This window comes from Zea mays, chromosome 2 (genome assembly GCF_902167145.1).
Source record: "Zea mays cultivar B73 chromosome 2, Zm-B73-REFERENCE-NAM-5.0, whole genome shotgun sequence".
Taxonomy (NCBI): domain Eukaryota; kingdom Viridiplantae; phylum Streptophyta; class Magnoliopsida; order Poales; family Poaceae; genus Zea; species Zea mays.
Window position 1 is genome coordinate 188,741,677 of NC_050097.1, and position 13,988 is coordinate 188,755,664.

Genomic DNA, 13,988 nt, shown 5'->3' on the forward strand with positions numbered 1-13,988 from the left:
TTCGAGGCTATGTCCCTGAGCATGTCTGGCTAGCGCTTTCAGAGTTGAGCTATTTCTTCCGTCAGCTTTGTGCAAAAGAGTTATCTCGGACCGTTGTTGCAGACTTGGAAAGATTGGCCCCCCGTGTTACTGTGTAAGCTTGAGAAGATATTTCCACCCGGCTTCTTCAATCCAATGCAGCATTTGATTCTTCATCTCCCCTATGAGGCACGAATGGGGGGCCCCGTGCAGGGACGTTGGTGCTATCCAATCGAGAGATGTCTAAAGACTATTTGAAAGAAATGTAGAAATAAATGCAAAATCGAGGCTTCCATTGCAGAGGCATACATTCTAGAGGAGGTCTCAAACTTCACAACAACTTATTCTGGTGACAAACTGCCGAGCGTGCATAATCCACCCCCTCGTTACAATGATGGCGACAATGAATCGAACCTTAGTATATTTCGAGGCCAACTCGGAAGCGCAAGTGGCTCAACCACCAAGACCATGACACATGAAGGGTGGCGGCATATCATGCTATACGTATTGACCAACCTTGAAGAGGTGACGCCATACATGGAACAATTTCTTCATGAATTCTGGCGTCGATCAAGGGATCCCATTCCACAGGAATATGACGCTCTTCTTAGAAAGGTTGCGAGAAATGGGTTGCCCGATTTCATTTCCTGGTTCAAACGTAAGGTACGTGCTTAATTTGTAAAAGAGATACGTCTTTGAACTCAATATAGCGTCTTTTAACTTGCGAATATATAGGCCCCTCCCACCACCAAGGCAGCCGGAGCCTGGGCCAATATGCCGAAGCATGGGTACACCACCTTTTTTATTTAGATATATAGCACTAAGTTAGATATTATTTCTAACTATCTCGTTGGTTTTCGTTGCGGTCGGCGTCACATGGTGGTCGGCCTTGCTCCACCTTCTCGGCCTATGCTATGACCCATAAGGGTAAGGCGACGTCCGACGTCACCTACAACCCGGATGACGGGTCGTCGAGGCGACGATCGGGCACCACACCATCAGATCCAGCAGCAGCAGCAGCAGCAGCAGCAGCTAGCGCGCTTCACAGTCACATGTGCTGTGCTGGTCGTTTCCCACGTCGTCGACCCGTCCGTGTCCGGCCGCGCGCGGGAGCGGGGGCGTACGACGACGTCTCACCTCAACCTCATGGAGTCATGGACGCGACCAACAGTACGTGCCGCTGCCCCGCGTGCTCTCTCTACTGGCACTGGCACTGGCCGGCCGGCCCGCTGGCCCAGTCGTGACGTCTACGCCACCGCATTTATGCCGGCGTCCCGGTAGGTCGCGCTTGCCTTTCGCGCGCCCGTGCATGTGCCTGTCGGTCGGGCAGAGATGAGAGGAGTATGATCGATTTGCTCACATTTGTATCTGTAATTAATCTACCTCTAATCGATAAAAGGCTAGCTAGTAGTAGCTATCTTGTACACTCCCGAGAGTATGCATGCACCAGCACCAAGACATGGCGCGTGCGTGCATTGCAGAGCCGCCGTGTACTCCTACCACCTAGTACTGGGGTTTCCTGCAGCTACACGACACTGTCGAGTTGCCTGGGGGCAAGTGCCTTCACTCTCAACCTGCAGCAACTACCCGCTCCACGCGCATTGAATCGCCCACGAGGATGCGCAGGCGCCCTTGGGCCAGGCCGTGTAGGCGCAAATTCAGGGCTCAGGAGCTGTCGTGACCACAGGAGGTCCAGAATCTGTGGCTACACGGCTTTGTCGGGTACTCGCCTGCTTCTAGGGTAAACGGTATTTGGCGTACACAGGTGTGTGGATGCTATGGAGACACTGGTATTGATGTTGCATCGTTCATCGACAACGGACTTGCATGAGATGGACGTGTGAACGTGTTGTTGCCGGTGGTGGTATCCAAGGACGTTCGACTACTTCCAATACATCGATGTGTTTTTATTCCACTATGTTGCGCGTCTAATGTTAAGGATCATGATCCTCTCCTCACATGCTAACTTGGTTGAACGTGGTGCAGCGTAGTACTCCCTCCGTTTCTTTTTATTTGTCGCTGGATCCAGCGACAAATAAAAAGAAACGGAGGGAGTACATGTTTTCCTAGGCTTGCTAGCCGACCTAAGGGCAACACAACAACATCCTTGCGAATTTGTAAATTCAGGTTCGAGGCAGCCGAAAACTGTCGTTGTAAGAAGGATCACAAATTCGTAGTAGTCCATATATGGGATTGGGCTATAGAAAAGCCTGGTGAGGCGCTATCTGGGCTTTATCCTTGCCTTTTTACTTACCAATGGACCAGGCCGAGCATGTAGCTGTCCGTATCGTGCGTCGGGCAGTGAAACATGGGCCGGGCGGTGCGACACGGTCCGCGGACAGCCGACGCAGCGTGACAAAAGCTAGACACGACGAAACCTTTGCCAGTTGGTCAGGCTGGAGGATAACAAAACGACAGATAATCTACCATCGTAGAGTAATAATAATAACTGAGTTCACGTCCAAATACTTGTGAGTTGCCTACACACTGACAGAACAATCTGAATCCTTGGCCTTATTACAACAATGTCTTGGACGCACACACACTGCTAGCCATCATACAATACAATACAACGGAATCCCTTTTCTTCAGAAATACTCCCTCCGTTTCTTTTTATTTGTCGCTGGATAGTGTAATTTTGTACTATCCAGCGACAAATAAAAAGAAACGGAGGGAGTAATATGAAAACGAAAAAAGAGAGAGAGAAATACAAACATTGTACATCACACTGCAACAGCGCAACACGTACCGTCTAGTCTAGGGTCTAAGCACGATGCATTGCCGGTTCTTGGTTCGCCGCTTCTGCAAGAATTCAAGGGGGGAGGGAGAGGCGTCAGAAATGCATGCATGGCTCTGTCTGTCTCTATCGGGAACGAGAACGACCGCCTGAACTGAATGAGAACCTGCAGTGTTCATCCGCCGATCACGCCAGAACTAATAACAAGCATTTGCGTTGCGCACGTATATATACGTACCGTCGTCGCCACGCCTGTCGTGGCGCTGGACGCACTGGAGGATGTACTTGAAGGCCTCCGTCTCGCAGGGGATGGCGAGCGCGCCTTGGTGCTGGAACCCGAACTCCTCCTCGGCCTTCTCCAGCAGGAGCCGGAACACGGGGTGCGCCAGGTAGCCGGTCGGGATCACGAACCGCCGCTGCTCGGCACCCACGTACACGGGGCAGTAGCCCCGGGGAACGTCCGGCGGCGGCGGCGGCGGCTCCGGGCTGTGGCCGCAGCTCTCGTCGTCCGACACGGACTCCGCCGTCTCCGTGCGCCGCAGACGCCGCACCACGAGCGGCGGGATCGCCGGCGCCACTGCCTCCTCCGGCACGCCGCCGCCGGCGGCGTGGTCATCCTCCTCCTCCTCCCGCTGCTGCTTCTGATCCGCCAGCGCCATCAGGTGCTGCCACTTGTGCAGCAGCTCTCGCAGCCGCACCATCTGCTTGGCGCCCGTCGCAGCCTTCGCGCCGTCGTCGTCGCCCATGACGACAGCCACCGTACACCTTCGTAGAGATGGCTTCTTGGATCTCTCAAGAGCTTGGTGAGAATTTTGAGACGAAACTAAGGGAAAGGGGTGGAGAGAGTCTCGCATGCAGGAGGTGGGAAGATTATATATAATCACGCCATGCTCGTTATTCGTACTACATCGATCAGGGGTAACATGGATAAACAAACAAACAAACAAACAAAAAGATTCCTTCGCCGCGTGTTATTTTTAACATGGCTGAATAATCACCGGCGTGTGGCTCAAGAATGCTACAGCTTATTTATCTATCTGATGATCCATCCGTCTAAGCTACTCTACCTTGATCAAACTTTTTTCTTTGGTGCCAAACCGGCCTACACAGCTACACTACACTAGTGGTGCCTTCGAAACTAAGAAGGAATAATTAATTAGCACACTACGTTACAAAAACAGCACTGTACTGATTATCTGAACCGATGAAATAAAACATATACGATGAAGTTTTTCTTCTGAAAATCTTCAGGCGTTTATTAATTTTATGAACTTTATATATATGTATTTATTTTAATAATGTTCTGAACGGGAGCATCAAAAGCTGGATGTGTGCTGGGAATATAATAATATCCCCGATCGAGCCAACTTTTCCGCGGTTCATATATCATACCCTGTGCAGTGCACAAGGACGTGGCTACATACTTGTGTTTGGATCGATGATGCCAGTGATTTAGGGCATGGTATCATGCCGGTGTGCACCTACCTTAGCTTATAATATTACAGGGAATTTTGCTGTACGGATGTTTAATCAAAACAATCGATGTTCATTCTCACGGCACGACATGGCAGCTGGAACAAGGATCCCGGAAACATATTGTACGCGCGCTGCCAGCCACCTCGATTTTTTATGCCATCATTAAAAAAAATAACAAATGACTTGGGTGGCACAGGTTTAACAATTGCTAGAGAACACGGTAGTACGTAGGATCGGCGGCGTTACTGTGGATAGATGCAATGCACAGCTCACTTTTGTGCTTGATAAATTACTCCGGAGGCCACCTAGGCACCTACACTACATACGTGTTGGCCGATCGCGCGCGCTAGCTAGATCATCTTCTTCCAGATAAAAAGGCCAGAAGCATCCGGACGGTGTCGCTTGGAAAGCTGGCCGCGGCAACGTGCCAGCACATGATCGTCGACGGACGGACGACTCGTTGCCCCGGGCCCTATCTCTATCTATATATATCCCTACACACACTTCCCAGCATCGACGCGTCGTTCATCGGCATGCATGTCTCGTACGCCGGATCGGACGAGACGAGAGAAAGATCAATCAACCTGCGCTGCGGCGTGCCATACCCACATGTGATGATGGTGATGATTGGTACGGGCCCCTTCTTCCTTTTGTCTATTATTTGTTTAGCTTTATTATTTACTTCTTTCAAGAACCTGCATCTGCATGGATGGAGTCTGCCAAAAGTGACCACCGATCGACTCTATACATGCATTGCGTGAAGCGACGCCAACGGTCCGCGCGCTACAGCCATGCATGCCCGGGCGTGAGCTAGCGGGATAAGCTAAACTAGTCACCATCCATATACAGCGACTGATCCAGCCAGACGTTGTTACATTACATTGCGTATCTTTAAAGACTGGATTAACAAATTTGTAAGAGTAACCTCCAGATGCCGCGAAAAGAAGCTAAGGTATATACATTACGGAATATTTATTACTTGGGCCTTCGACCGAGCCGAAAAGAAGCTTTGCCCATGGACCCTCCAGGTCCACAGGAGACGCGGCCACGCGGAGGTCTCTGTCGACCTGTAGGCGCTGATGTGGCACACACCAAGTCACGGCATGATCCCCTTTCAGGATAAAAAGAAAGAACTAAAGAAGGGGCGCAAAATTAATTAAAGCGCATGCCAGCGCCAAAACGTATAAAGAAGTGAGGGTGCGCCTGAAGCTATTTTTCTGACGATGAACACGACTCAGGATACGTTTACGTGATAGTTAGTTTTAGCCTTGTAGGCTTGGTTGTAGTCTGTTAGCTTCCTGTTTGGATACGCTAGCGCTAATTTTAGCTGGTTGACAACTAATCCTTTGATATCTAATATAAACATGCCCGGAATTGCGCAGACTACGATGAACACGGCTTACTGATGGTAGAGAGGAAACCTCTCTGAAGAATGACTAGCCCATATCAATGTTGATGGCTTGGACAGCAGTGACCTCACTTGTATCCAAAGAGCCCGCTAGCACTCACTCTCCAAGCTTTTTTTCATCGTTGATTTTTTACACCTCTCTCTCTCTCTCTCTCTCTCTCTCTCTCTCTCTCTCTCTGCGATCAGCACGGATCTACTTTATCTGAGCTGACTAATAATCATCCTCGTCACATCAGCCATTATATACGAAACAGTGACATGCGCCTTTAATTGGTCAGAATAGTATGTGTGTGTATGTATATGAAAAGAATAGAACAACTTATAATTTAAAATAGAATGAGCACTTAATCGTACCTCTTCATGGAATCAATGGTCAGTACTAATCAATGCTCTCTGTTTTTTCTAAACTAGCTTGTATATACTCTCCGTGCGCCATTGCAGCGCATGACAATATCCAATTCAGTCTTGTGGGCCCTAATCAACAACTAAAGCTTGTCGTGAATTGTTCAGACTGCAGCAGCTATAACCTATAAAAATAAAATATTATAAGAGTAGTAGAAGCTAATAAAGGTTAAAGTGCCTCTCACCATGCCAGCAATAATGCGTGATGGAGGCCGCGACGGCGCCGGTGACCAGGCAAGTGCTGACTTAGCTTTAGAGATTTCGCTGTCTTCAAGGGGTGGACGTTCGGGTTACCCGAAAATTTCGGGTCGGATAATTCGGGTATTTTAAATTTCGGGTTTTGAGATTCGATACCCGAAATTACAACGGGTTTTATAATACCCGAAAATTCGGGTACCCGGAATTTTGGATTCGGGTTCGGGTTCGGGTATTCCCGAACTACCCGAACTATTGTGTTGGCTTCATAAAAACGCATACACCCTATTAAATTAGTATAAAAATATAGTTTGAATAATGATATACATGGACATATAAAACACAAGCAATCTACAATCACAAGTTATGCACACTTACATAAAATTATAGATGTACAAATTAATAATTAAACATGACATGAGTACATGACACATGAAAGTTCGGGTAATTCAGGTTTCGGGTACCCGATTGTGATATCCGAATTACCCGAAATAAATTCGGGTTTTGCAAGTTGCTACCCGAAATTCCCGAACAAAATTCGGGTTTCGGGTATTTCGGGTTCAGGTATTTCGGGTTACGGGTTTTTTGCCTAGCTCTAGTCCTCAGGCTATGCACAGCCACATACTGTAAAGGAAGCCCTAATCGAGTAATGTGTCGAATAAAAAATTCGTATAGCCACCTACTCTGTCGCATACTCTAAACTTTAGAGGGAGGAAGTTAAGACTGTCCGCAGCGGTGCCCTCTAAATTTCTCCCCTAAATGTTACTATGCAGCCACGTCAGCAAGATTCCCTCTCCTATATTCACTCATCCCGCAACCGTTCCCCCTATAAATTCCCCTATATATCCCTCTACACATTAAATATACATTTCCACATAACTAACATAATCAACTTCATTTTCTATTTTCTTTTTCCTTTTCACACGTCTGACATGTTGCCATGTTGTAAATTATTTTTTTCAATAAATGTTTTTTTGGTTTACAAATTATGCAGAACATACAAACAAAAATTTAGTTAAATTTTAATTAGGAATTCCATAACAAACTTCATAATTGTGCTTCGTCAAGATTATTCTGAAACATTGCGATGTCAAAATTGAACCTACCTTACGTCGCAAGCAGACACCGAACATTCGTACGCAGGAAACCACGGTTGGCTTGCAGTGAAAGACACCAGCTTCCCCTAGAAGCCACATTCATCTCACCTATATATATGCATACTTCGTCTTCCCAAATGTGGCCACATCGCACAGAACTCCAGCTAGTTAGCTATTGTTCGGTATGTCTCATCTCCATAGGGACGATGATTCCGATTCCAGTGATAGTGACGACAACACACTTATGCTTGTCACTCTTCTTACCCTCAACATTGAGGCTAGACGCCTTCTCCGAAGACGTTTCGGTATACCTCGCCGCATCATTCACAGGGATCATTTTGCTGGAGAAAACCTCATCCACCATCACCACTTTGGCCCCAACCCAGTGTATCCACCCCACGTGTTTCGTAGAAGGTACGAAGTTCAAACTTTTCTGAATATGTTCTCTCATTACCATTGTCTTCATAATTTACCTATTACATTTTATAGGTTCCGCATGAGTAGGCCGTTGTTCATCCGCATTATGGAAGGAGTGCAACATCAGGATAGTTATTTTATGCAACGGGTCGACGCAACAGGCCTACCAGGACTCGGCCCCTTCAAAAAGTATGTGCGGCAATGCGGATACTTGCTTATGGGTTAACTACTGATGCCGTAGACGAGTACATTCAAATTGGGGAGTCTACCGCTAGGGAATGCCTTAATCATTTTTGTCGCGCAATCATTGTATATTTTAGTGGGTGGTATCTACGAACTCCTAATAAAGCTGACATTACACGCATCATGCACAATAGCGAGTCCAGGGGCTTTTCAGGAATGTTGGGTTCCATAGATTGCATGCATTGGGAGTGGAGGAACTGTCCTACCGTGTGGCGTGGATAGTTTTGTGGCAGAAATGGAAGACCTACGATGATACTCGAAGCGGTAGCAACGTATGATCTATGGATTTGGCATGCATTTTTTGGCATGTCTGGGACAAATAATGACGTAAACGTGCTTCACCGATCACCAGTATTTGACCCCATGACAAGCGGTCGAATGCCACCCGTGAATTACACAATCAACGATCATGCTTACAACTTCGGTTATTACCTAGCCGATGGCATTTACCCCAACTGGCCAACTTTTGTCAAAGCTATTAGACACCCTTATGAGGAAAAGAATGTATATTTCACACAAATGCAGGAAAGTTGCAGAAAGGATATTGAGCGCGCATTTGGAGTTATTCAAGCACGGTGGGCAGTGCTACGTGGTCCTACGTATGGTTGGGATCATAATCGTTTAACCGAGATAATAACAGCATGCATCATCATGCACAACATGATTGTCAAAGACGAAGGTGAGTTTGCAGGAAACACAGATTTCGGAGACAATAGTTCAGGCATTGAACCATCTCAACTAATTCAAGAAGGACGGTCCGAATGGGTGATCAATCATTTCGATCTCCGTCGCCAAGAAAGGTCTTCGACACTACAAAATGAGCTTGTGGAGCATTTGTGGGCTCGGCGTGGAAGCATGTGAGCGTATGTTTACATAACTACGTAGTTGCATCTTAAATTGAATAAGTTAAATGTCCGAAGTGGCTTATTGGTTTTAGTCGTGTTATGTCATGTTATGCTTCTACAATTCAATAAGTGTAAGGTGTACAAGTTAGTAGTCGATGTCATTTGTTCATGGACTAAGTGATGCAAATGTATTCTATCACATTACACATGTACAACCAATTTTACAAGCAAACCACAACATAAGAATGCAACAAATAATAATCATAGGTCTTTACACATACAACTCAAATATTATTTAGTACTCACATTACAACCTTTAATAGTACCCACATGTCTTGCAAGACATAAGCATACAACAACTTTATAATGTTTGACAAAACAAATAACACAATGAAATTATATAATTGTTCGCAAACCGGATACGAAAACACTAGTATGGCATGTCAAACAACAGTACATTTAGCGAAAACTAAATATGAACTGCTGCAAGTGTTTTTTGTTCTCCTTCATCATAGTCCAAACTTCAGGATCCACCCCTTCTTCACGAGTACACTCCAGCATCTGTAGCTGTTGTTGGGCCGTTCTGAGTTCTTCTAATCTCAATTCCCTTTCACGAATGCTTAATTTTTTTGCTTCCAAGTCCAACCTCTTATTCTCTAGTTCCCTCTCTTGTTCATTGAACTTATCTTTCTTCTCACCCTTTTCTATGCAGCGCTGAATTTGTTTTTCAGTTAAATCTTGGAGACGGCTTAAGTATTGTGTCGACGATGATGACGTAACTTTCTTTCTCTCTGATTTACAAGAATCATGGCCAAGAGGCCGTTTTCCTGTCAAACCAGCTGACCCACTATCAGATTCTTCTACAGCAATTGTAGGACCACCAGAAGATCCAATTGATTTTCCATGTGATCCTCGGAAAGAAGATCCTTGACAAATGCTCTCCCATTTGGGTTCTCCCTTCAGTTTATGCCAGCAATGAATAAAATGGAATGGTTTGTTCTCCTCATGAGCAAACAAAGTAGCTGCCTTGGAAGTCTGCAAAAGTAAGGAAGCAATAAGAATATGCCAACCACTTTGCAAAGATGGAGGTAAGTAGAAATAGATCATAAATTCTTTACGTCGGCGCTAACCTTGTCGTCGTCAGTTAAGCCACTTTGTTTCTATCGGAGGACTCTTGCATAGCACCCTGAGAACTTACTAACATCTACTCGAATCTTGTCCCATCTGTTGCTAAGTGCTCGATTCATTCTTGAAAGTTGCCTAGAGGGGGGTGAATAGGCAAGTTAAAACTTTTTCAACAAAAACTAGAAGCAAACTGGGTAAAACTGAATTGATCTCGAAATTCACCCAGTTAACTTTGGAAATGAGATGTTCTAAATGATCCACAGGGTTCAAAGTAGTAGATCTGAGAAGGGCACTTCTCAAAATCCACACACCAAAAAGATATAAACAAATCTTTGACGGAATGGTGAGAGAACGAAGAACACAAACCAACACAATGAGCAAGAACACAAGAGACACAAGATTTATCCTGAGGTTCGGTCACACCACCAAGGTGCCCTACTTCTCATTGAGGCGCCCACAAAGAGATGAGTCTCTTTCTGAGAGCACCTAGAGGGGGGGGGGGTGAATAGGTGATCCTGTAAAAACTTGAAACTTAAAGCCACAAAACTTGGTTAGGAGTTAGCACAATAAAATCAAGTGGCTAAGGAGAGCTCTTGTGAAGCAAAATAGACACAGTGAGAACAAGCACAAGAGACACGAGGATTTATCCCGTGGTTCGGCCAAGTACAACACTTGCCTACTCCACGTTGTGGCGTCCCAACGGACGAGAGTTGCACTCAACTCCTCTCAAGTGATCCAATGATCAACTTGAATACCACGGTGTTCTTCTTTTCTTTACTATTTCCCGTTTGCGAGGAATCTCCACAACTTGGAGTCTCTCGCCCTTACAATAAGGATCAAAGTGAAAGCACCAGAGTAAGGGAGGGAAGCAACACACACAAATCCACAGCAATACGCACACACACGGCCAAGACTCGAGCTCAAATGAATATCACAAGGTTCTCACTAGAACGAAGCTCAAATCACTAAGAATGTCAAACGAGTGCGCAAAGACGGAGTGTGAATGATCAAGAATGCTCAAGGTATGCTTGGTGTGCTCCTTCATGCGCCTAGGGGTCCCTTTTATAGCCCCAAGGCAGCTAGGAGCCGTTGAGAGCAATCCAGGAAGGCAATCCTTGCCTTCTGTCGACTGGCGCACCGAACAGTCCGGTGCACCACCGGACACTGTCCGGTGCGGATTTCTTTCCTATTCTGGCACAGCCGACCGTTGAAGACTTGGAGCCATTGGCGCACCGAACACTGTCCGGCGCACACCGGACAGTCCGGTGCCCCCATCCGACCGTTGGCTCGGCCACGCATCACGCGCGGATTGCGCGGCCGACCGTTGGTTTGGCCGACCGTTGGCTCACCGGACAGTCCGGTGAATTATAGCCGTACGCTGTTGACTTGGTTCCCGAGAGCAGCGACTTTGCCGCAGACGACTCACCGGACAGTCCGGTGCACCACCGGACAGTCCGGTGATTTATAGCCATACGCCGCCGTCGAGACCCGAGAGCAGCCAGTTGACCAGACGCCAGCCTGGCGCACCGGACATTGTACGGTGCACCACCGGACACTGTCCGGTGCACCACCGGACAGTCCGGTGTACCCAGACTGAGCAGAGTCTTGGCTGCTCGAGCCAAGTCTTTTCCAATTGTATTTTCTCTAATTCTATCACTTAGACAAATATGTTAGTACACAAAAACCAATGTACTAAGTCTAGAATCATACCTTTGTGTTGACTTTGCACTTCTTCCACCATTTGACATAGTTTCACACTTAAACCATTTGTGTTGGCACATGATCACCAAAATACTTAGAAATGGCCCAAGGGCACATTTCCCTTTCAATCTCCCCCTTTTTGGTGATTTATGCCAACACAACAAAAAACAACTAAAAGAAGTGCAACATCAATACAAATGAGAACACAAATTTATTTTGATTCAAATTTGGCATATTTGGATCATTCTTTGCCACCACTTGGCTTGTTTTTGCAAATCAAACTCAATTTCCTATCTCTAAGTCAAAGTCACTTGTTGAAGCATAGAGAGAGGTATTCCAAGCGAAATTGATCAAGAATTCAAAAACTCCCCCTTTTTCCCATAGTCAAACATTCTCCCCACAAGAGACCAACTTTTGACAATAAGAGTATTTTGACAAACCAAAAGCTCTAATTCTATTATTTTCAAAATTCTCAAGTGGTAGCTGATCCATTTCTTGCTTTGGCCTTATTTTCTCCCCCTTTGGCATCAAGCACCAAAACGGGATCAATCTTGGCCCTTAAACCCCATTGCCTCACCAAAATCTTCAAATAAGAGTAAAAAGGCAATAAGAATATGGATATGAACTTCGAGTGAGTTGCCCTCTCATCGGAGTGCAGTGGAAGCCTTGCATGGTCCAAGTTCACCATAAACAAAAAGCATAAGGAACATGATCAAGGCATAAACCACATGTATGCTGTAAATCAATCCAAGTTCCGCGAATCTAAGACATTTAGCTCACTACGCAGCCTGCAAAAGGTCTTCTCATCTAAAGGCTTGGTAAAGATATCGGCTAGCTGGTTCTCGGTGCTAATATAAAACACTTTGATATCTCCCTTTTGCTGGTGGTCTCTCAAAAAGTGATACCGGATGTCTATGTGCTTTATGCGGCTGTGTTCAACAGGATTGTCCGCCATGCGGATAGCACTCTCATTGTCACATAGGAGTGAGACTTTGCTCAGATTGTAGCAAAGTCCCAGAGGGTTTGCCTCATCCAAAGTAGTTACGTGCCACACTGTCATGTGGCAACATACTCGGCCTCAGCGGTGGATAGGGCAACGGAAGTTTGTTTCTTAGAACTCCACGACACTAGGGACCTTCCTAGGAATTGGCACGTCCCTGATGTACTCTTCCTATCGACCTTACATCCAGCATAATCGGAGTCTGAATATCCAATCAAGTCAAAGGTAGACCCCTTTGGATACCAGATCCCGAAGCAAGGCGTAGCGATTAAATATCTAAGAATTCGCTTAACGGCCACAAGGTGACACTCCCTTGGATCGGATTGAAATCTAGCACACATGCATACGCTAAGCATAATATCCGGTCTACTAGCACATAAATAGAGCAAGGAACCTATCATGGACCGGTATGCTTTTTGATCAACGGACTTACCTCCTTTGTTGAGGTCGACGTGTCCGTCAGTTCCCATTGGAGTCTTCGCGGGCTTGGCGTCCTTCATCCCAAACCGCTTGAGCAAGTCTTGCGTATACTTCATTTGGGAGATGAAAGTGCCGTCCTTAAGTTGCTTCACTTGGAACCCAAGGAAGTAGTTCAACTCACCCATCATCGACATCTCAAATTTTTTAGTCATCACCCTGCTAAACTCTCACAATACTTTTGGTTAGTAGAACCAAATATTATGTCATCGACATAAATTTGGCACACAAATAGATCACCGTCACAAGTCTTAGCGAAAAGAGTTGGATCGGCTTTCCCAACCTTGAAAGCATTTGCAATTAAAAAGTCTTTAAGGCATTCATACCATGCTCTTGGGGCTTGCCTAAGTCCATAGAGCGCCTTAGAGAGCTTACACACGTGGTCAGGGTACCGTTCATCCTCAAAGCCAGGGGGTTGCTCCACGTACACCTCCTCCTTGATTGGCCCGTTGAGGAAAGCACTCTTCACGTCCATTTGGAACAACCTGAAAGAATGGTGAGTGGCATAGGCTAACAAAATACGAATCGACTCTAGCCTAGCCACAGGAGCGAAAGTCTCCTCAAAGTCCAAACCTGTGACTTGGGCATAACCTTTTGCCACAAGTCGAGCCTTGTTCCTTGTCACCACCCCATGCTCGTCCTGTTTGTTGCGGAACACCCACTTGGTTCCCACAACATTTTGCTTGGGACGCGGCACCAGTGTCCAAACTTCATTTTTCTTGAAGTTGTTGAGCTCTTCCTGCATGGCCAACACCCAGTCCGGATCTAGCAAGGCCTCTTCTACCCTGAAAGGCTCAATAGAAGAGACAAAAGAGTATTGCTCACAAAAATTAGCTAATCTAGAGCG

At 46.2% G+C, this 13,988-nt stretch overlaps 1 protein-coding gene across 2 annotated transcripts; it reads right to left on the reverse strand.

Moving 5' to 3' along the window:
- Window positions 1-2,435: 2,435 nt before the first annotated feature.
- Window positions 2,436-4,033, reverse strand: LOC103647454 (uncharacterized). Of its 2 annotated transcripts, none has more exons than XM_008671992.3 (2): window positions 2,994-4,033; window positions 2,436-2,921 (listed from the first exon to the last, which is right to left on the reverse strand). In XM_008671992.3, exons 1-2 carry the CDS (start codon window positions 3,607-3,609, stop codon window positions 2,776-2,778), a joined length of 762 nt encoding a protein of 253 aa, XP_008670214.1. In that variant the 5' UTR covers window positions 3,610-4,033; the 3' UTR covers window positions 2,436-2,775. The 2 variants fall into 2 exon arrangements, with proteins under 2 accessions (XP_008670214.1, XP_008670215.1); XM_008671993.3 differs by having other exon boundaries at window positions 2,436-2,820; window positions 2,994-4,030.
- Between the last annotated feature and the right edge of the window lie 9,955 nt (window positions 4,034-13,988).

Excerpts from the sequence above, each read along its gene's own strand:
- LOC103647454 (XM_008671992.3), bottom strand. The coding sequence starts at position 3,609 with ATGCGAGACTCTCTCCACCCCTTTCCCTTAGTTTCGTCTCAAAATTCT. Across the intron at positions 2,922-2,993 it reads CGACAGGCGTGGCGACGACG|GTTCTCATTCAGTTCAGGCG; the intron begins GTACGTATATAT and ends TGAACACTGCAG.